This window comes from Bos indicus x Bos taurus, chromosome 8 (genome assembly GCF_003369695.1).
Source record: "Bos indicus x Bos taurus breed Angus x Brahman F1 hybrid chromosome 8, Bos_hybrid_MaternalHap_v2.0, whole genome shotgun sequence".
Taxonomy (NCBI): Eukaryota; Metazoa; Chordata; class Mammalia; order Artiodactyla; family Bovidae; genus Bos; species Bos indicus x Bos taurus.
The window spans coordinates 89041718-89062278 of NC_040083.1; the positions used below are offsets into that span (position 1 = coordinate 89041718).

Here is a 20561-nt window from a genome sequence, read left to right on the forward strand (position 1 = left end):
CTTATGTAGTTCTGAGGTGGTGAGGATGCTAAGATTCTGAGTCAGTTGCTGGTGACCTTGCTGAGGAACATGTGGGTGGGCTCTCCCGAGGTCCAGAGAGAGACAGATTCAAAATATGCACCATCTCTGTGGATGTGATCTGGTCTTGGAGCTGAGGGTTCAGTCCCAGGACTCCAAGCAGGCTCAAAAGCTTGCTGGCTGTGTGATCTCAGACACTTTGCTTAACTACTCTGTGTCTTCATCTCCTCAACTGTAAAACCAGAATCAGTGGTCCTATCTGCCAAGGATGTGTGAGGATTAAATGATGCCATACCTTGAAAGAGATGCGGATTCGGTCCTTGGGTCAGGAAGATCCCCTGGAGAAGGAAATGGCATCCCACTCCAGTATTCCTGCCTGGAGAATCCCCATGGACAGAGGAGCCTGGCAGGCTATGGTCCATAGGGTTGCAAAGAGTCAGACACGACTGAAGTGACTGAGCACGCACACATACCTTGAAAGCATGTAGAACAGAGCCTGGAAAATGTCAGGCCCCCTTTTGCTTTTGGTGGCTGTTCAGTTGCTCAGTCGTGTCGGATTCTTTGTGACCCTGTGGATTGCAGCACACCAGGCCTCCTTGTCCTTCACTCTCTCCCCGAGTTTGCCCAAGTTCATGTCCACTGAATCAGTGATGCCTTCCAACCATCTCATCCTCTGTCACCCTCTTCTCCTTTTGCCTTCAATCTTTCCCAGCATCAGGGTGTTCTCTGATGAGTTAGCTGTTCATGTCAGGTGGCCAAAGTACTAGAGTTTCAACCTTGGCAATAGTACTTCCAATTGAATATGCAGGGTTGATTTCCTTTAGAATTGACTGGTTTGCTTTTGGTATGTGTATCCAAAGGGTCAGAGATTTTGAGGTCAGGTTTGCTTGCTTCTTCTATATTTCTGCTGTGCTATAAGGAAGCAGGTTTCAGTGGCATTGGGTTCTTTAGAGCCTGTGGTATTTGATCTCAGAAGATGAATCTCTCTTAAAAGCTGGCATTAAAGATAGATATAGGCGGGGTTTCCAAGGTCTGTGGATTCCACGCTTCTTTGGGCAGCCCCATTTAATCTCTTGGTGGCTGGCATTCAGAGGGAAGTGGGACTGCCTTGCCTGTAGCACAGTGTGGGTCGTGGACTCATCCTGATTACCTGAGAATTTGGCTTTTTATAAACTTGTGCCTGTCCAAAAAGAGCAATTATGAGGTATACCTTTCTCTTTGATTGGCTTATCAGCAGCTTGAAACAGTTGAACTGGGAGCACTTTTTCTAACCCACCAATGAGAATGTTAAAGGGGAAAAGAAAATGCAGTGGAAGTACTCATAAGAATAAATAAGGCAAGGGTTTGAACTCTCAGCCAGAGATGTCTGTGACCACCACAGACCACCACACATCTTGAGCAGACATTAGTTATTTAAACCATTAGGAATATTAGGTTTAATATTGTCTCAGGGAGCTTTCTCTTTGGTTCAGACATTTTTAGCAATCTCAAGGGTTTATGTTTCACTTGGGGATATCAAGGTGCTTAAGGAATGTCTTTTCTACTTTTCTGTTGGGCTTTTATTTTAAATGAGAAATTATAGGATACTAGTTTTTGTATCTGTTTAGTAATCAGCAACCAGTATTTATTGACACCTACTGTGTACATATGTCTGGGGCAAATCACAAACATTGGGAATGTTGGGATAACAATGGCAGAGTTGACAGTAAAATTGTGACAGTTGGGAACTTGCTTTGGTATCTTACTGATTCTTCAAGTGGTACAGAGATTTCAAAATCCATGGCTCTGTTTCTGCTTGCAACATACCTATTGTTGGAAAACTTAAGTGGTTTTGACTTGTTATGGTGAAATTCCTTTTGACAAATTAAATTTGAGGTATTTTTGATGCCTAAAATTGTATTTAATCCTGTGTGATGCTTTAGATTGTAGGTGTTGGGAAATTTCCATCCATCTGCATGGATGAAGCTGGGAAGAAGCCATCTGCTCTAAGTCCTCCTCCTGGCATGTTGAGCATCCATGTCCCCTCTGACCCTGACTGGCAGCCTCCTGGCCCCATCCTTGCTGGGTGTTGGCTCTCATACCTTGCCTGCCTGTCTCATGGCTTCATGATGGAGATAATGGGCCACTTTCAAGCATCTTTGGGGGAAGATAGAGGCCATCCTAATAGTGAGAGTGAGCTGTCTATGGCCCCACTCTTAGCTCTACTCACCACTATCAGGCAGGCCTGTTGAGTTTTCTTCTCCAAATGCACCTCTTTTTCTTGTCATTTTCACCACAGAAGTCTGGGCTGGTCTCCCTGCCTGCTGTTTCTCAGTCCTCTCTGTCTGGCATACTGCTGCTAGGTAATGTCCATTCAATTTTATTTCTATCATATCAACCCTATTTCTTTAATGTTGAGTTAGTTTCTATTGTACAGGAAAATGAATCTGCTGCTGCTGCTGCTAAGTCACTTCAGTCGTGTCCGACTCTGTGTGACCCCATAGACAGCAGCCCACTAGGCTCTGGGATTCTCCAGGCAAGAACACTGGAGTGGGGTGCCATTGCCTTCGCCACGAATCAGCTCTACATATACATATATCCCCTCTTTTTTGGATTTTCTTCCCATTTAGGTCACCACAGAGCATTGAGTAGAGTTACCTAAGCTGTACAATAGGTTCTCATTAGTTATCTATTTTATGCTATGCTATGCTAAGTCAGTTCAGTCGTGTCCGACTCTGTGCGACCCCATAGACGGCAGCCCACCAGGCTTCCCTGTCCCTGAGATTCTCCAGGCAAGAACACTGGAGTGGGTTGCCATTTCCTTCTCCAGTGCATGAAAGTGAAAAGTGAAAGTGAAGTCGCTCAGTCGTGTACTACCCTCAGCGACCCCATGGACTGCAGCCTTCCAGGCTCCTCCATCCATGGGATTTTCCAGGCAAGAGTACTGGAGTGGGGTGCCATTGCCTTCTCCTATCTATTTTATACATAGTATCAATAGTATATGTATGGAAGTTCCAGTCTCCCAATTTATCCCACCCTTTCCTTCCTGCTTTAGTGTCCATATGTTTGTTCTTTACGTCTGTGTCTTTATTTCTGTTTTTCAAATAAGATCATCATGCCATTTTTCTAGATTCCACATATACTTGTTAATACACAATATTTGTTTTTCTCTTTCTGACTTATCCCACTCTGTACAACAGTCTCAAGGTCCATCCATGTTTCTACAAATGACCCAATTTCATTCCTATTTTAGGCGGAGTAATACTCCATTGTATATGTACTACATTTTCTTATTCCATTTCTCTGCTGATGGACTCTTAGGTTGCTCCCATGTACCTGCTATTGTAAATAGTGCTGCAATGAACATTGGGGTGCATGTATCTTTCTAAATTATGGTTTCTCTGGTTATATGCCCCGTAGTGGGATTTCTGGGTCATATGGTAGCTCTCCATACTGTTCTCCATAGTGGCTGTGTCAATTTACATTCCCACCAAAAGTGCAAGAGGGTTCCCATTTCCCCACACCCTCTCCAGCATTTATTGTTTGTAGGTTTTTTGATAATGGCCAATATCAGCCCTATTTAAAAGGCCTCTGTTTGTCACTCCTCAGAGCACCTCTGAATACTTCTTGGATCTGGGTCTGAATTTTAAACCCATCTGTTTCTTTCTCCCAGCCCTCTGCAAATCTGACCCAGTCTGCTGTTTCCCAGACCATCCATTGCTCCCTGAGGCTGCTCCTTATACTTCCATCATGTCATGCTTCTCTGATCCCATTTCCAGTCTGTATTTTCTCCTGAGATCTTCTACCACCCCTGGCCTCCAGCTCCTTTAGCACGGAGGCCTCTCTGTGGACAAAATGTACCTGCCTTTTTGCTTCTCTCAAAGACAGAATTGCCTTCTGGTAGTTGACAGTGCACACGCTCTGGCTACTGCTTTCTCTAGAGTATTCCGTGAGTCGCTGGTCTCCTCCTCTGCTCTGTAGGTTTCTGGAGAGCGTAGACTGTCTTGCTTCTCCACGGTGGTCAGAGCTCTGATGGATTTGGTGTGGGAGTGACTTGGGAGGGTCAAGGACAGCTCCTGGGTGTGGGGTGGGGGTAGCTCTCTGGACCATGGTCCTGTTTTCTACCATGGGAAGACCAGGGAAGGAATGCTTTTGGTAGGGACAATCAGGGCTTTGTTTGAAAACAAGTCTGAGAAAACTTTAGACAATGAGCTGGAGATAGCAACTGGATGTGGTAATTGTCTATAAAATCCTGGTACCAACATCCTGGGAAAGACTGAAGCTGGGGATGAAGACAAATGAGGCATTTGGAGCTAGAGATAATAAGGCACCTTAGGACAGAAATAGGCAGAGGTAACCACAGAGTAAAATTGGACTCTGCCTTTGTTTAGCAGAGGTCCAGGCAGGGCATGGCTCCAGCACTCCTGGAGGGCTGAGGTGTGGGATCACCACAGATGGGTGTGGAACCTACTTTGCTGTTGTTTTCCCAATACTCACCCGGAAGGCATAATGAATGATGTTGGGAATTATGGAGAGGATTTCTCTGGCTAGAGTCTTGTGTCTTGTGGTCTCTACCCTGCTAATGTGGGAGGGGCCAGATGGTTTCCTCTTGCTTCAGACACAGTGATGGGCTTTGAGAAAATGACACAGACTTTGGCATGTGTCACCGGGAGCTCGGGCAGCCTAGTGGATCAACAGAATTGCAACATTGAGACCTTAAGCAGGAGGAAATGTGTTTGGAGAGAAACTACCTGTAGCTGATAGAAGGTGCTGTGCACAGGAGGCACCCTAATGGGTCATGAGCCCACTGAATCCATGCTAGAAAGCATTCAGCTAAAGAATGAGGTTGTGTCAGCAGCAACAGGCTGGAGCTACTCCATGGGTGTGATGCTAGGAGGGGCAGGTGTGTGGGTAGATGAAGGATGGACATTATCTATTTGATAGCACAGGCACCCAACTATTCTTGGGAGAGGGGGAAGGAGCTGTCAAAGAAGCAAGTTCAGACCCTCAGTCATGTCCAACTTTGTTACCCCATGGACTGCAGCATGTCAGGCCTCCCTGTCCATCACCCTCTCTGAGAGTTTACTCAAACTCATGTCCATTGAGTCGGTGATGCCATCCAACCATCTCATCCTTTGCCATCCCCTTCTCCTCCCTCCTTCAATCTTTCCCAGCATCAGGGTCTTTTCCAATGAGTCAGTTCTTCGCATCAGGTGACCAAAGTATTGGAGTTTTAGCTTCACCATCAGTCCTTCCAATGAATATTCAGGACTGATTTCCTTCAGAATGGACTGGTTGGATCTCCTTGCAGTCCAAGGGACTCTCAAGAGTCTTCTCCAACACCACCGTTCAAAAGCACTAATTCTTTGGTGCTCAGCCTGCTTTATGGTTCAACTTTCACATCCATACATGACTACTGGAAAAACCATAGCTTTGACTAGACGGACCTTTGTTGGCAAGGTAATGTCTCTGCTTTTTAATATGCTGTCTAAGTTGGTCATAGCTTTTTTTCCAAGGGGAAAGGGTCTTTTAATTTCATGGCTGCAGTCACCATCTGCAGTGATTTTGGAGCCCCCAAAAATAAATTCTGTCACTGTTTGCACTGTTTCCCCTTCTATTTACCATGAAGTGATGGACCAGATGCCATGATCTTAGTTTTCTGAATGTTGAGTTTTAAGCCAACTTTTTCACTCTCCCCTTTCACTTTCATCAAGAGGCTCTTTAGTTCTTCTTCACTTTCTGCCATAGGGGTGGTGTCATCTGCATATCTGAAATTATTGATATTTCTCCTGGCAATCTTGATCCCAGCTTGTGCTTCATCCAGTCCAGCATTTCTCGTGATGTATTCTGCATAAGAAGCAATGAGAGTGCCTATTAGAGGAGTCTGCTGCAAACCTCAATCCTGGCCTGAGGGCCCAGACCCAGGGCTGGCAGTGTCCCTCAGTGCTCCCTGACTTCTTTGTATGCATCCCCAGACCTCTATCCCAGCTGTGTCCAGAGGATGGAAGACACCTCCTTCCTTGGCCACCAGGAGGTTTTGGGCTCCAGACACTGCTAACAGAGGAGAAGAGCTCTAACTTTAAATGATGTTCCAGGCTTTAACTATTACATTGGTACTAAACATTTTAAATCACTGAAAATAGGAAAATAGAGTCATTTGTAAGTGATTGAGGACATTTTCTTGTCCAGAAGTGAGTTGACCAGATGTAGGGTGTGCCCAAGGGCTTCATCCAGAGCCTGGGAGGAGCTGGCTCCCTGAGTGGATTTAGACAGAAGATGTTTGGGCAGTAAATTTGTTCTCAGATTGCACCATCTACTTGTCCAGGTTATACAGAGGACAGAGAGGAGTTGGGCTGAATAGATCCCTGGGGCTCTCTACGACTTAGAGTCATGGAGAAGGTGAGAAACTGACCGGAAACACTCAGGAGGGTGGAGCTTGTCAGAAGAGTGTGGAAGCAAGAAGTCAAGAAAAGTAAGTATGTCAAGGAAGTGAGGACAGGAGATCATGGGTCAATTTGGTGCCAGGGAGGGTGTTGGCAACTTTGCAGGAACAGTTAGTGTGAACAAGAGTGACTTGGAGAAAGCTGAGGAGGAAAAGGGAGGTGAGAGTGGAGAGGGCACCATCAACAATGCTATTGATAGTTCATTTAATGGAGGTACCATAAGTTGTTGAACTGGTCCCATGATAGACATTGTTTCCCATCTGCATGTTAAAGACTTTGCTGCAATCAGTGGTGCTGTATGTAAGTCTTTTATCTTGTTTCTGAGTGTATTTAGAGGATGCATTTCTGAAGGTAGAACTGCTGGATGAAAGGGTCTATGCGTCTTTCATTCTGTCAGGGATATGACCAGTCTGCTCCCATAGAGGCTATACCAACTTACACATTCTCACTGATGTAGGTACTTTACCTACAAAGTCTTATCAAGCTTAAATCTTTGGCTGTGAAAGTTGATTTTTAGTATAAGCTTTAATTTGTATTCTTACTATGGTAAAGCTGAGAATCTTGTCATATTTTCAAGAGCCATTTATTTCCTGTGTGAACTCTTTGTTCATATCTTTTACCCATTTTCCATTGGGTTTTTGATGTTTTCTTTATTGACTTATATTAGGACAGTTATCTCTTTGATTGTGAAATGTTGCCATTTTTTCTTGTGCATGAAGTTTTATGATATTGTGTCAATATTTTCTTTTCTGGCTTCTGTATCATTTTAAGAGATTTTTAAAAAGTCTTCCAAGTTTTCTTTTAGTACTCTTATGGTTTCATCACAAACAAATTAAATTTGTGATCCATCTAGGATCTATTTGCATACTTGTATAAATATAAGATAGGAACTCAACTTACTTTTTCCTAGATGGTTACCCAGGCACTTAAATGACCTCACTGGGTAACTTTTCCCCTCAACTGATATACATTACGACATTTATTCTGTAGGGGAGGAAAAAACTTTTGTGCTCTACCCTCCTATGTTCTTTGCCTGGGACCCTAAAATAAAGACTAACAGAAGACAGAGTAATGAGAGAAAGATGAACTGTTGATTAAAGCATGCAGTGCATATACACACAGTGAAACTCAGCAATGAGTAACACAAAGAAGTGGTTAGAACTTGGGCTTATATCTTAATTGAAGGATACATCTGTACAGAATTGACAAGGCACAAGGAAAAAGACTGAGTTTCTAGGGGTGACAAATTGTGGGAAGATAAAATGCATGAGGGAACTAATGGATAATAATAGTTAGGAACAAGGTTTGCTATGCAGATTCCGCTGGTGCATTTCTTAGTTGATCAAGGTCTAGCATTGTCTCCGGCTTCCCTGGTGGCTCAGAGGGTGTAGAATCTGCCTGCAATGCAGGAGACCCAGGTTCGATCCCTGAGTCAGGAAGATCCTGGGAAGAGGAAATCGCAACCCACTCCAATATTCTTGCCTGGAGAATTCCATGGTCAGGCCATCAGCTACAGTCCATTGGGTCACAAAGAGTAAGACATGACTGAGCAACTAACACACACACACAGCATTGTCTCCAGTTGTCCTTCCAGGTAGAGAGGAGAAAGAAATACCTTTGAAAATTCATGTCCTAATTTTAGGCAAATAGGGGAAGTGCAGGGTGCTTTTCTTATATCTGCTTCTTCTCAATTGCCTTCAGGTCAAAATGATCCTTAGACCAGAGAGGCATATTTGAGGGTGGCAGGTTCTACTTATCTACACATTCTACATACCTCTACTTTTTGTTTCTTCATGAAGTTGATTGCAATTTGTGATTATATGTGTGTGTTTGTTGCACACCCAACCCACTAGAATATGAGTGATAAGTGTAGAAATAACCCAGATGTCCTGTTTTTCTTCTTTTTATTGTTTTAGTCTATAAAATATGTGTGTGTGTGTGTGTGTGTGTGTGTGTTTGGGGAGATAAGGTAGGCAGCAATGAGATTGTGAGTAGGGAATAAGGTGATGCTGCATGATTTCAAAGGGTCTAGTACTGTATTCCAATGAAAAAGCTATTAAATCTCAAGGGTACTGGCTCTAACAATAAGAATTTTAGACTGAAAAAGGGATGATGGTGAAATCATAAGAAAGTAAAGATTAGCATATAGGGCTGGCTATTGAAGCCAGTAATTGTACTCTCAGATGACTCTGGAGGTGCCAAACATTCCATTTTCATATTAACTGAACTCCAAGGTCATGGTTGACTTACCAAAATGGGATCTCACTGGACAGAATGTTAGGATGCAATTTCCATGATTAAAAACAGGGCAAAAGCACAACTGGAGGCTCGAACTAGGATTAAATGGACTTATACAAAGGCTAAATAATGATTGCTAAATGAACCAGTTGAAATAATACTCATCACCAAGAGGCACTCTGCTAGGGAGTAAGGAGGGACAATAAAAATTGTTACAGTTAAATTAGACTTTGAAGTTCAAGCTAATTTCAGTCATCTAACTATTGCGCTTATTAATAGTTATGTCACATTTCTATTTCAAACAGAAATGAATACCATCAACCTGATTGAAATGAGAATTCACACTCATGAGGAATACGGTCATTAGAAACAAGTTTCTGCCAATGATGAAAGGAGAGCATTTTTTCTGAAAAGTAGCTTGGTTTGCAAACCTCCTTGGGGATTCTAAAGACTGGCTCACAAGGGGGATCCCTAGGACTTCCCTGAGTCCCTGAGCTCTGAGACATTTCTAGAAGGTCTTACATTTGCAAAGTTTAAGGCCAAAAGATTGAGTCTCTGAACATGCCCTGAGATGGCTGCTTATCTGTCTATGGGAGGGATAGAGATAATGGGATTTGTTTGATAGACCATGTTTATTATTTGCAACATTTTCACCACAATCCCATTCTTAATGCTCACTGGTCTTTCCCAACTCCCTAAGTGGTACATAGTAGCAAGGCCTGTTGCCCAAGCTTAGTGGCTTGACTCCGTGGGACATTTGATGATGTGTAAAAGCTACATACTAAAGTAGACATTTGACATTTCTTTCTTGAAGCCTGTCATCCAAGACCAGTTTTTTTCCTCTTGCATATTGGTGGAAGGGAAAAGAAATCTGATGCTTACTAGGGGTATTTAAAAAATGACTAACTGGAAATTTTTCACCAAATAATGTCTTTCTAGCCTGCTGGGACTATCAGAGACTGAACTGCTTTGCTCAGCTAAATATATCATTTAATATAACACACACAGTGCAGACAGGCATCAAACTTTAAAAAAATTAAACAGATACAATATAGTAACTTTTTTAAAAATGCATGCTTCTCTAGAGAAATGACTCGACTCTATTCAATAAGGCGTTTACCTTTAGAAAATACTTCGGATGATCATTTTGAGAGAACCACTTTTAGAATAATAGTATTTTAAAATAAATGACTAAGGATAAACATTAAAAAATTTGTTTCTTTCAAATAAACTTTTTCTGCGTCATGATGATTCATTGTCTACAGTTTTTATGGCATCTGAACTTTTAGAATAGTATTTCTTTCTCTTTTCTCTACAATGAGTTGAATGGCAAATGTAAAGCTTATCTTAATAGTCTCTTGCTTAATTTGACAAGGTCATATTTCTCTTAAAAGCATTCTATTGTGACAGTAATAATGTTTAGATGATAGAAATAATTGCAAGAAGTATTCAGCTGAAAAAGTTTTGAAATGTTACTGAGGACCCATTATCTTCTTTATTATTCAATGTGTCTCCAATTCCTATTTATTATTTTTTTTAATGTTCTTTTACTATTTTGTCCTTTTCCATGTGGGAGTTAGAAGTTAACCCAGCTCTTTTCGGGGCTCCTGACTTTGAGGCCTCACTTGGCATATCACTTATCATGTCTCACTGAGGCTGAGTCACAAAACTGTGCTACACATGCATTCAAGCACCCACCAGAGCCACGTTCTGCCCAGCTTCCAGCATCTGGACTATAGCAGCCTCCACCTGGTCTTACTTTTGTGCCCACCCACTGCTCCTGTGGGTGCCCGGGGCGGCTCAGTGGTAAAGAATCTGTCTGCAATACAGGAGACGCACGTTCGATCCCCGGGTCAGGAAGATCCCCTGGAGGAGGGCATGGCAATCCACTCTAGTATTCCTGCCTGGAAAATCCTATGGACAGAGGAATGTGGCAGGCTACAGTCCACAGGGATGCAAAGAATTGGACATGACTGAGCATGCATGCACTGCTTCATGCCTCCTGCCCCGGACAGGCCTGTGGGTCAGACGCTCTGCAGCTGGTCCTCCTGTCAGTCCCCCTTGGTACCTACATTCCTTGTCTCCTTCCTCAAGACTGTGCCCAGCACATTGTAGCTACTCTAGAAATGCCTGCACAGAGCCTCATTTCTGGCTCATTTGTATACCCCCGGAGTTCCTCTCCTCTTTCAAAACTCTCTTGATTTTATGATATTTAGTAACTGCAGAAGCTGGGAATAACACTCAGAGGACTGAATTTCTTTTAATTACATTCTGACTCACTTCAGAAGGATCTTGATCAATAGCAGTGCTTGATTAGGATTGGGCCTTGTGCCATGACCACAGCAATGGAGAGAACATCCAGAAAAGTACACTTCAGCGCTTCATGGCACTGATTTTCTAAAATGGAATCTTAACCAAATGTTGAAAAAGAAAAAAGCAAGTGTGGCATTGATACATCTTACAGCCTTAGGAAATGGTCATTGCAACAGATAGAACTATGATACTGGCAGTCAGACGTTCTAAGATACACTGCTTGTAGATTTTTTATTTTGTTTTTTGTACATGTAGACAATCTGGGTTATGTAATCCTGATGGATGTGATAAAATGGATCTCTCTTCCTGTCCTCTTAGGGAAGCCATCAGCCGGGTTTGTGAAGCTGTCCCTGGATCCAAGGGAGCCTTCAGGAAGAGAAAGGTACCGTCCTCCCAGCTCTATGTCTGCCTGTGTCTCCTTCGCTTTTCCCCACTTCTGTCACCACACAGCATCTTTAATCACACGCCTTGTTCAGTTTCTCTTTCCCATGGCTTGGCTGTTGTCACTTTTTTTTTTGGCTGAGCAGTGGGGAACCAAGAGTCATCTGTTGGTTTAAAGAGGGTAACTTACAGTGACAATGACTTTTGTCACTTTTAAAAACAAAAAGAGCTTAGTTTCCCTCTTTGCCATATGGTCGATGAGGACAGTTAGCTCTCAAGGCTAACTGATAGGGTTGCCAAAGTCAACACCCAAGGTCTACACTTAAAGCCCTGTAAACCAGGGCCAGATGCTCTTCTCAGCTTTTCTGTACATTAATTAATTTCATTAGAGCAACTCTTTGTGGTTGATGCCCTCAGGGATGTACTGGTAAAAGTTGAGCAACAGGCTCTTGAGGCTGGAGATGGAGACTGAGAAGCACTAAATTGGTCTTGTTTGCCAGTTTCCATGGTGTAAATGCTCCACTGTGGCCAATTTCAAGCTCTAACCTGATATCCCTAAAGGGGAGTTGGGAAGAAGTATGTTTTAAGTCACTGTTACACAACATCCCTGCCACATGTCATGGACATAAGTAACCTGAAGAGCACGGGCATGCATACTCAAGTCTCTTGGTCACGTCCGACTCTTTGTGACCCCATGCCCTGTAACCTGCCAGGCTCCTCTGTCCGTGGAATTTTCCAGGCAAGGATACTGCAGTGGGGTGCCATTTCCTTCTCTAGGGGATCTTTCTGACTCAGGGATCGAACCCGAGTCTTCTGCATCTCCTGTACTGGTAGGTGGATGCTTTACCACTGAGTCACCAACCTGAACAGCATAGCTAATACATAATGTAGCAACAATTAGGAAGTGATGAGTTTTGAGTATTTATTGCTTGTTTTACAAATGTAATTGATTTAATTGTAAGTCTACATAAATTAATTTTAAGTAGCAGCTCCTTTTAATGACCAGCTCATGTTGTTGTTCAGTCACTCAGTCATGTCCAACTCTTTGTCACCAGCTCATAAAACTCCTAAAAAATTAATAATTGGCTTTCTTTAGCTAGAACAAACCAGCTCTAGAATACCACTGGCTATCCCCATTTTACAGATGATAGAAACTGAGGTACAGGGATGGGAACTTACAGTGTGAGAAGGTGGTGGAGCTTCTCAAGCTCAGGCCGCCTGGCTTCAGGGGTTGCACTTTTAATTCCTTGACCTTTTCATCCTGAAGGTGGTTGGACCAGAAAGGAAAAAAAAAAAAAAAAACTTGATTAAGAGAAAACATAGAAAAACTCCTTCCTTAAGTGTCTAGTATATATGTAATTAAATACCCACCATCTGGACTTTTCTAAGCCTGGACTGAATGGTGGGGAGTTCGTGCATCCCTGTCTTCGAGTCTGTCCCAAGGCTGAGGTTCTGGGGCAGGTTGTGTCATTGCCTCCGCTGCTTCCAAGGCTGTGGGTCAGCTCTGTTTTCATAGCTTGCAGACATTTGTGAACCCACAGAGTAACTGGATTTCAGGCAGATAATTTTGGATGAAGGCTCAACTTGATGCGCTAGCCTGTGTTTCAATCAGCCCAGGGCAGACATAGAGGACCAGGCAGGCTCCAAAATTTTGCAAACAGGAATGCTTTTATAGTCACATGGTACTTGACCAGCAGTTCTCAGGGTTCCCTCACGATCCTCTTGACAAAAGTGGGGGAAGCAATTTCTATTTTGAGGCTCCACTCTGGTATACTTAATCAGAATCTCCTGGGTGGGCCTCAGGCATCTCTGTTTTTAAATAGCTCTGGCAGGGGATTCAAAAATAGTGCCTGCCTGGTTAAGAACTAGTATGCATTGGCATCTTAGAAGAGGGCATGTTCTAATCTGAAAGGGAAGGATGGTGGGGCAGTTGGTCCCTGTGCCAAGGACAATTCTGGAGGACTGTTTAATGCACCAGTTGGAGCAGAACTGGGTCTGTCCGTCCTTGTGCTGGCCCCAGACCCAACAGTTTTAACTGGACCATTTGATTGTTCATCAGCCCCATGAGCTGGCCCATTTAGTCTAGTCCTGAGTAGTTTCCTGGTGGGATGAAACCAGTTTCTGAGGCTGCAAAACTTGTGGCCCGTGATGCTTTTCTGAGGCTTATGAGTGACCCCCATGAGACTGCATCCCAGACGAGCTGCCTGGTGTACTGACACCTCTGACCTTCCTGCAGGGTTCTCATCTCAGTGTGTGCATGTTAGGTGTTTTAGTTTGCATACTGCATACTCTAGAATTGATGTGTTAGGGTCAGATCTCACCCTCCCAGCTCATTTCTGTGACATTGCCTTCATGGGCCTGATGAGAGGGGATGGTGGAGGTTGGAGGTGTGGCGGATAGAACAGCGTGGGGGCCCTGACAGTGTGGCCTCCCTAGAATGGAAAGCTAAAATAATGCTTCTTCATTTCACAGCCTCCGAGCAAAATGTTGTCTAGCATCTTGGGCAAGAGCAACCTCCAGTTTGCAGGCATGAGCATTTCCCTGACCATTTCCACCGCCAGCCTGAACCTGCGGACGCCGGACTCCAAACAGGTCTGTAGGTGCCCAGGCCCTGCCGTGCCCAGAACCCCCAAACCATGGCTGCTTGAAAGGGCTTCCCATTTCCAGCTTTATCGGGTCCCTGTGAAACATATTTGTATAAACTTTCACCAGTATACAAACTCTGGCCACTTTTAAAGTTCATCAAGTGAGTGATAGCTGGAATTGGGTCTTTTGAATTCTGATATAAACCTTTTTTTGTTGGGGGAGGGAAGGAAAATGCATGAAATCAGTGATATACTTAGAGTTAAAAAGAGGTGTATTTGTATATGCAGAAGTTTCCTATCAATGTCCCTTTGCCCCATTTTGTTTTCTCTTATGCTGTATTTTGTTGGTTCTACAGCCCACATTTAATTTTCACATCTATCGTCTTTGAAATGGTCACATGCTGTGGTTTAATTGATAGCATTTTTAATTTCTTAGTGGGTCATTATTTTGGAGGCTCTCGCGGTTGAGACTGTCATGGAGTTGACGTGACATGGTGCATCTGTGGCATGCCCAGTGTGGAGGGGTCCTGGCTGACTGAGGTGGGGGTGATGAAGCTTACTGAGGCAAACTCTGTTAAGATAGTTGGGTTTTTCCACATTGTCTGTCATTTAAGTTTCTTTGACTGTTAGTTCCTTCAGCTGGGAAAATGGGTGTATGAGTAGCTATCCTGGAACCAAGAGAACTTTGGTTCTGAAGGCCAAAGGAAGTAAAGGAGGTGAACACGCTCAGTTCAGTCTGGGGTTCTGTTGGCAGCAGTGTAAGCTGGGATTCAGGTGTGTCTCCATGGAGGAGGCTGGGCAATCCACAGACCTCTGAGTGACATACTTCCCCACTCTGCAGTGTGTTACCAGGGATGCCCAGGGTTACCTTCATCTTACTAAACATAGTCATATTTATTGATTTCCACACCCTCAAGTAAGCAAGCAGCATGCCCAGCTTCATTTAGGATGAATAGGACACCACCTCCAACCCCAGATGCTGAAGTAAATTCTAGATCTGGCATAGAAACGAGAGGCAATGCCTAGGCTGTGCTTTGGCATACTGCATGCCACTTCTCCCTCCATTCCTTTGTTCTCACTCAACTGATGGATAATTCCTTCTCACCGGCCCTTCTGAGGGATGGGTAACCAGTCCTCTGGTGGTAGATTAGAAACATGCAATGGGCTCAGCCTTTCTCTGGAGCTGCCTCTAGCTGAGCACTGTGGTGACTTGGGGTGTAGCACGCTTGAGCATGAAAACTAATGAGATAGGTTTCCTCAGGGTTTCCCTCACATGCCCACTTTCATTCTTTTTTTTCAAATTGAAGTATAGTTGATTTACAATGTTTTGTAAATTTCTATTGTACAGCAAAGTGATTCAGTTATATATGTATTTATATATGTATATTCTTTAAAAAATTCTTTTCCATTGTGATTTATCACATGATATTGAATATATTTCCCTGTGCCGTAGTGTAGGACCTTGTTGTTTATTCATTCTCTATATAATGGTTTACATTTGCTAATCCCCGACTCTCAATGTTTCCCTCCTGCCCTCTCTCCCCTTGGCAACTGCAATCTGTTCTCTTCCATTTTTATTGCACGTGACTGTTGCATCTTTTGTTTCTAGGAATCCTCAGGCCATGGTCCTCAATTCTGTGAGATCATTGTAATTCCACATTATACTTCATGTCCCACCTCAAAAAATAAAAAGAGAGAGAGAGGCAGACTCTCAGAGCAGAAAGGATGAGGTCACAGTGGTTGGCCTTCCCCATCCTGGGGTAGGGGGCTGGTTGGGTATGTCCTGGTCTCATCGTCCTGCCCTTGGGAGGGTGTGCTAGGCTCAAGAGTCCTGGGAGATGCCAGTACAGATAACATGAGCACAGTCTGAGGGAGATTTGGCAGGAGCCAGAGCCCACATTCCTCAGCCTTTCCCGAGTTTAGGCCTGGCTGTAGCAAATTGAGAAGGAGCTTGAGTGGCCCTGCCCTTCCCAATCCAGAGAGACAACAGAAGTGCAGTGCTAGCTCTCCTCTGCAGAGCTTGCAAGGAGGAGAAACCAGATGAAACACCCTCAGAGCAAAGCACATCCTTTAGTTAATTAGCTCTCATTTTCTTACTCTCCTTTTCAATTTCTACTCTACCCAAAGGGACAACATAAAATCACACAGTAATGGTCATGTTGACCAAATGTGATGTCCATTTTATTCTGACATCTTTGATTTCCAAATCTCAGCTTTAGGGCTGCTTTGGAATAAAAAATTAAAACACTTAACAAGCAGAAATGAACAACTATAGAAGTCACCGTTTGTCATCATTGGGGGACTGCTACGTCCTCATCGCTCTCCTGAGAGCCCCCTACCCCTAGACTAGAGGCAGGAAACAGCTGCAAAAGGCAACCATTAGTTTGATCCAGCTGGGTTTGAGTACAGGCTACAGAGCTGGACTCACTGTTTTTATTCATGTATATGCTCAGGATTTTTCTAGATTATGAGTAGTTTTGTGAGTGCCAACAACTGAAGTAGGCATTTAAAAATATCTCATTTTATCTTGTAATTCAGTTATAGCTTTGCTTTGAGTTTTACTGGCGCACGATCAGAAAAATCCCTTGGATGGTAGGATTACGGCTCTGTGAATTCTGCCTGCCTGCCTGCTGGCGAGGGCCTGAGGGGGCTGTGCAGAAACAAACTTGGTTATGCTGGGCTGGAGGCAAGAGTACTGTTCCCACCCCCGAAAATTTACCTCAGTGTCACTGCATTGTCTTTGGAAAGATAAAAATAGCAGGGAAGACTTATGTAGCTTTTTAAATTTAGGGCAGCTTCTAATTTGCTCAGTGTCTACTGGATTCCTCTGTATGCTGCAGTTGATAATGCTAATGGAAATTTCCCATTTTAAAATTAACTTGGAACATTCTTGCTGGTTTTTAAATTGATCGATGACAAGAGTGCTGGAGAGGGCATTGATTGTGATCTTGGATGTAAGCTAATTCGTGTGCTCATGATACAAACCAGATGAAGCTGGGGACAACCACATTTCCCTCCCCTCCAGCTATGGGGTCTTTAGACCCATTGTCTTTGGAAACAAACTGCACAGTTTTGGTGTGTAGATGAGACGTTTTCCTTCTCAAAGAGGCATGGTTATTAAGACCCTCTGTGTTCAGGTCTCAGCTCTGCCTTTTATTAGCTATAGAGCTTTGAGCCAACTGCTTGCTTAGCCCCTGGGGGCCTCAGGCTCTTCATCTGCAAAATGGGATTGCAATAGTTACATACCTCCCAGGGCTGCTGTGAGACATAAATGAGATAATTCTGGCAAAGTAGTTAAATGAACAGCTGATATGCTGTGAAAGTTCACTCGAGGGTATCTATTATTATTACTTTTATAATTGTTCTTTTCATTGGGTACCAATTTTACCAGTTTCCAGGACACCTTATTGATTTGTATCGTCTGTCAACAGTTTGTTCTCCAAGACGTGGGAAGGGTAATAACGGTGCATCTTGGTTTCTTGTTTTCGGCCTGGCAGATTATAGCGAATCATCATATGCAGTCCATCTCCTTCGCCTCCGGGGGAGACCCGGTAAGTACCCCTGGTGTTGTTTTCGCTTGTTTTCGTCAGAGTTGCTGAGAAGGGACCCTGCTTCAAAAGCATGCCTCTTCGAGCCCTGTAAGGAAATTTAACTGTGATACCAGCTATTTCTGCTCCCATTCCATAAGCTCTTCCTATAGTTTTTTTTAGGGGTGACCCATGGCAGCGACCTACTATTAGATTTCATTTCATTAGTCAAAAGCTGTCAGAAGTCTCCGAAGCAGCAGCTTTAAGGGACAGTGACATAGCTCCCTAGTTTTCAAAGTGGCCGCTGTGTGCCTGACTCTGCCGGTCCTGCTTCATGTACGTTTTTCTCTTGGCTCTCCCCCGGAGTTCTCCATTTGGGGATTTTAAGTTTATTCAAAGGCTGTGAATTTACTTACTCTGACTTATTCATGAATATTTGAAACTGGTATTTTTCTCTCCAAATTTAACACTGTCGTCTTTTAATGATTTGTTTTGCCAACAGGGAAGGAGTTGTGGAGAGAGAGGATAGAGAATAGGAGAATGTTCCAGTTTTTGTTGCTTCTTTTATTAAGAAGGTGGCATGACCAGGGAATTTGCTGTCCACATATGGTCAGGAAATCTACAATACAAGGCTAGCATTCAGTTTCAGGGTCAGGAAAACCATTCCTTCCTCAGGCAGGACAGTATTTTTGTTATCCTTATTGTTGTTTGTATTATTTTATCAAATTGTTGGTAGCCAGTGTTCAGATTTTATGTAAGGCTTACTGGTCCAAGATAGCCTGAGTAATCAATGCATTATATTAATTACTTCTTATCCCAAGGCCAGGGACCTTGTCTATTTCTAGCTGGGAAAGGGGATTTTTCCCAGACTCCATGTTTAACTCATATACCTTTCTTCCACACTCCTACCTGGGTAGCCTGATTGTAAAACTGCTGTTGGCACATTGAAAGCTAAATCAAGGGAGTGATTTCTTCTGCTGGTTCCAGTCTCACATTTCCAAAGGACAGTGTAATCATGACATTGAATATATTCGCTATAGGAAAGCCTGTGCTTGCTGTTCTCTCGCCCACCTGCTGCAGCCTCCATGGAGGTATCACTCCCATCTCCCCAGCATCACTCAGATGCTCCTGCTGGGGAGATACAGGCTGTGTCTCAAGGGTCTGAGACAGAGAGATGCCTGAACCAAGGCCACTGGCAGGAGAGGGACTTGGCCACCCTGCAGATGGCTCTTTGCCCTTAAACCTCTGCTAAAGTGTCACCCTTATGGCAGATAGTGAAGAAGAACTAAAGAGCCTCTTGATGGAAATGAAAGAGGAGAATGAAAAAGTTGGCTTAAAACTCAACATTCAGAAAACTAAGATCATGGCATCTGGTCCCATCACTTCATGGCAAATAGACAGGGAAACAGTGAGAGACTATTTTTGGGGGCTCCAAAATCACTGCAGATGGTGACTGCATCCATGATATTAAAAGACGCTTACTCCTTGGGAGAAAAGTTACAACCAAAGTTACCTAGACAGCGTATTAAAAAGCAGAGACATTACTTTCCCAACAAAGTTACGTCTAGTCAAAGCTATGGTTTTTCCCATAGTCATGTATGGATATGAGAGTTGGACTATAAAGAAAGCTGAGCGCCGAAGAATTGATGCTTTTGAAATGTGGTGTTGGAGAAGACTCTTGTGAGTCCTTTGAACAGCAAGGAGATCCAACCAGTCCATCCTAAAGGAGATAAGTCCTGAATATTCATTGGAAGGACTGATGCTGAAGCTGAAACTGCAATACTTTAGCCACCTGATGCGAAGAATAGACTCATTTGAAAAGACCCTGATGCTGGGAAACATTGAAGGCGGGAGGAGAAGGGGATGACAGAGGATGAGATGGTTGGATGTCATCATCGACTCAATGGACATGAGTTTGAGTAAATTCCAGGAGTTGGTGATGGACAGGGAGGCTTGGCGTGCTGTGATCCATGAGGTCGCAAAGTGTCGGACACAACTGAGTGAATGAACTGAACTGAAATTGTCACAGAATGACCAAAGCATTATTTCAACATCTTATTCAGTGCGTTTCACTGGCTTTAGCCCTATTTCATTCTTAGGGTCTAATTTTCAGAAGTCTTCCAGGATGCTTTCCTCTTCTTTTTTCCTTTCCTTTCCTTCCTTTATTTTCTTTTCAATCCTTTGATTTTTTACCATCCACTGCAAAATGAAATACCTCATTGAGATGTACGTTTAGAAAGTGGAAGTCTTCCATAATCAAGCCCATCCAAGGAGCACTTCTGAAGATTATATCAAGACATGATTACACACTTATCCTCTACCTGTGCTACACATATACTAGACATATACACATGTCTATACTTACATCTGTAGCCAGGTTTAATTATTTTGCACACATATCTATACTTACATATGTTCGGTTCAGTTCAGTTCAGTTGCTCAGTCGTGTCCGACTCTTTGCAACCCCATGAATCGCAGCACGCCAGGCCTCCCTGTCCATCACCAACTCCTGGAGTTCACTCAAACTCACTGTCCATCGACTCAGTGATGCCATCCAGCCATCTCATCCTCTGTCGTCCCCTTCTCCTCCTGCCCCCAATTCCTCCCAGCATCAGAGTCTTTTCCAATGAGTCAACTCTTCGCATGAGGTGGCCAAGGTACTGGAGTTTCAGCTTTAGCATCAGTCCTTCCAAAGAACACCCAGGACTGATCTCCTTTAGAATGGACTGGTTGGATCTCCTTGCAGTCCAAGGGACTCTCAAGAGTCTTCTCCAACACCACAGTTCAAAAGCATCAATTATTTGGCACTCAGCTTTCTTCACAGTCCAACCCTCACATCCACACATGACTACTGGAAAAACCATAGCCTTGACTAGATGGATATTTGTCAGCAAAGTAATGTCTCTGCTTTTGAATATGCATTCTAGGTTGGTCATAACTTTCCTTCCAAGGAGGAAGCGTCTTTTAATTTCATGGCTGCAATCACCATCTGCAGTGATTGTGGAGCCCCAAGAATAAAGTCTGACATTGTTTCTACTGTTTCCCCATCTATTTCCCATAAAGTGATGGGACAAGAT

The 20561-nt window shown here is 43.5% G+C and overlaps 1 protein-coding gene across 6 annotated transcripts in view; it reads left to right on the forward strand.

Annotated features, from left to right (window-relative positions):
* The window catches only part of SHC3 (SHC adaptor protein 3), a 186868-nt gene that overhangs the window by 96139 nt on the left and 70168 nt on the right, over positions 1–20561 (forward strand). For all 6 annotated transcript variants that reach the window (XM_027550374.1, XM_027550372.1, XM_027550373.1 and 3 more), the window contains 3 exons: positions 11310–11373; positions 13845–13964; positions 17455–17508. In XM_027550374.1, the coding sequence (XP_027406175.1) occupies positions 11310–11373; positions 13845–13964; positions 17455–17508 (238 nt within the window). The remainder of the gene's footprint in view (positions 1–11309; positions 11374–13844; positions 13965–17454; positions 17509–20561) is intronic.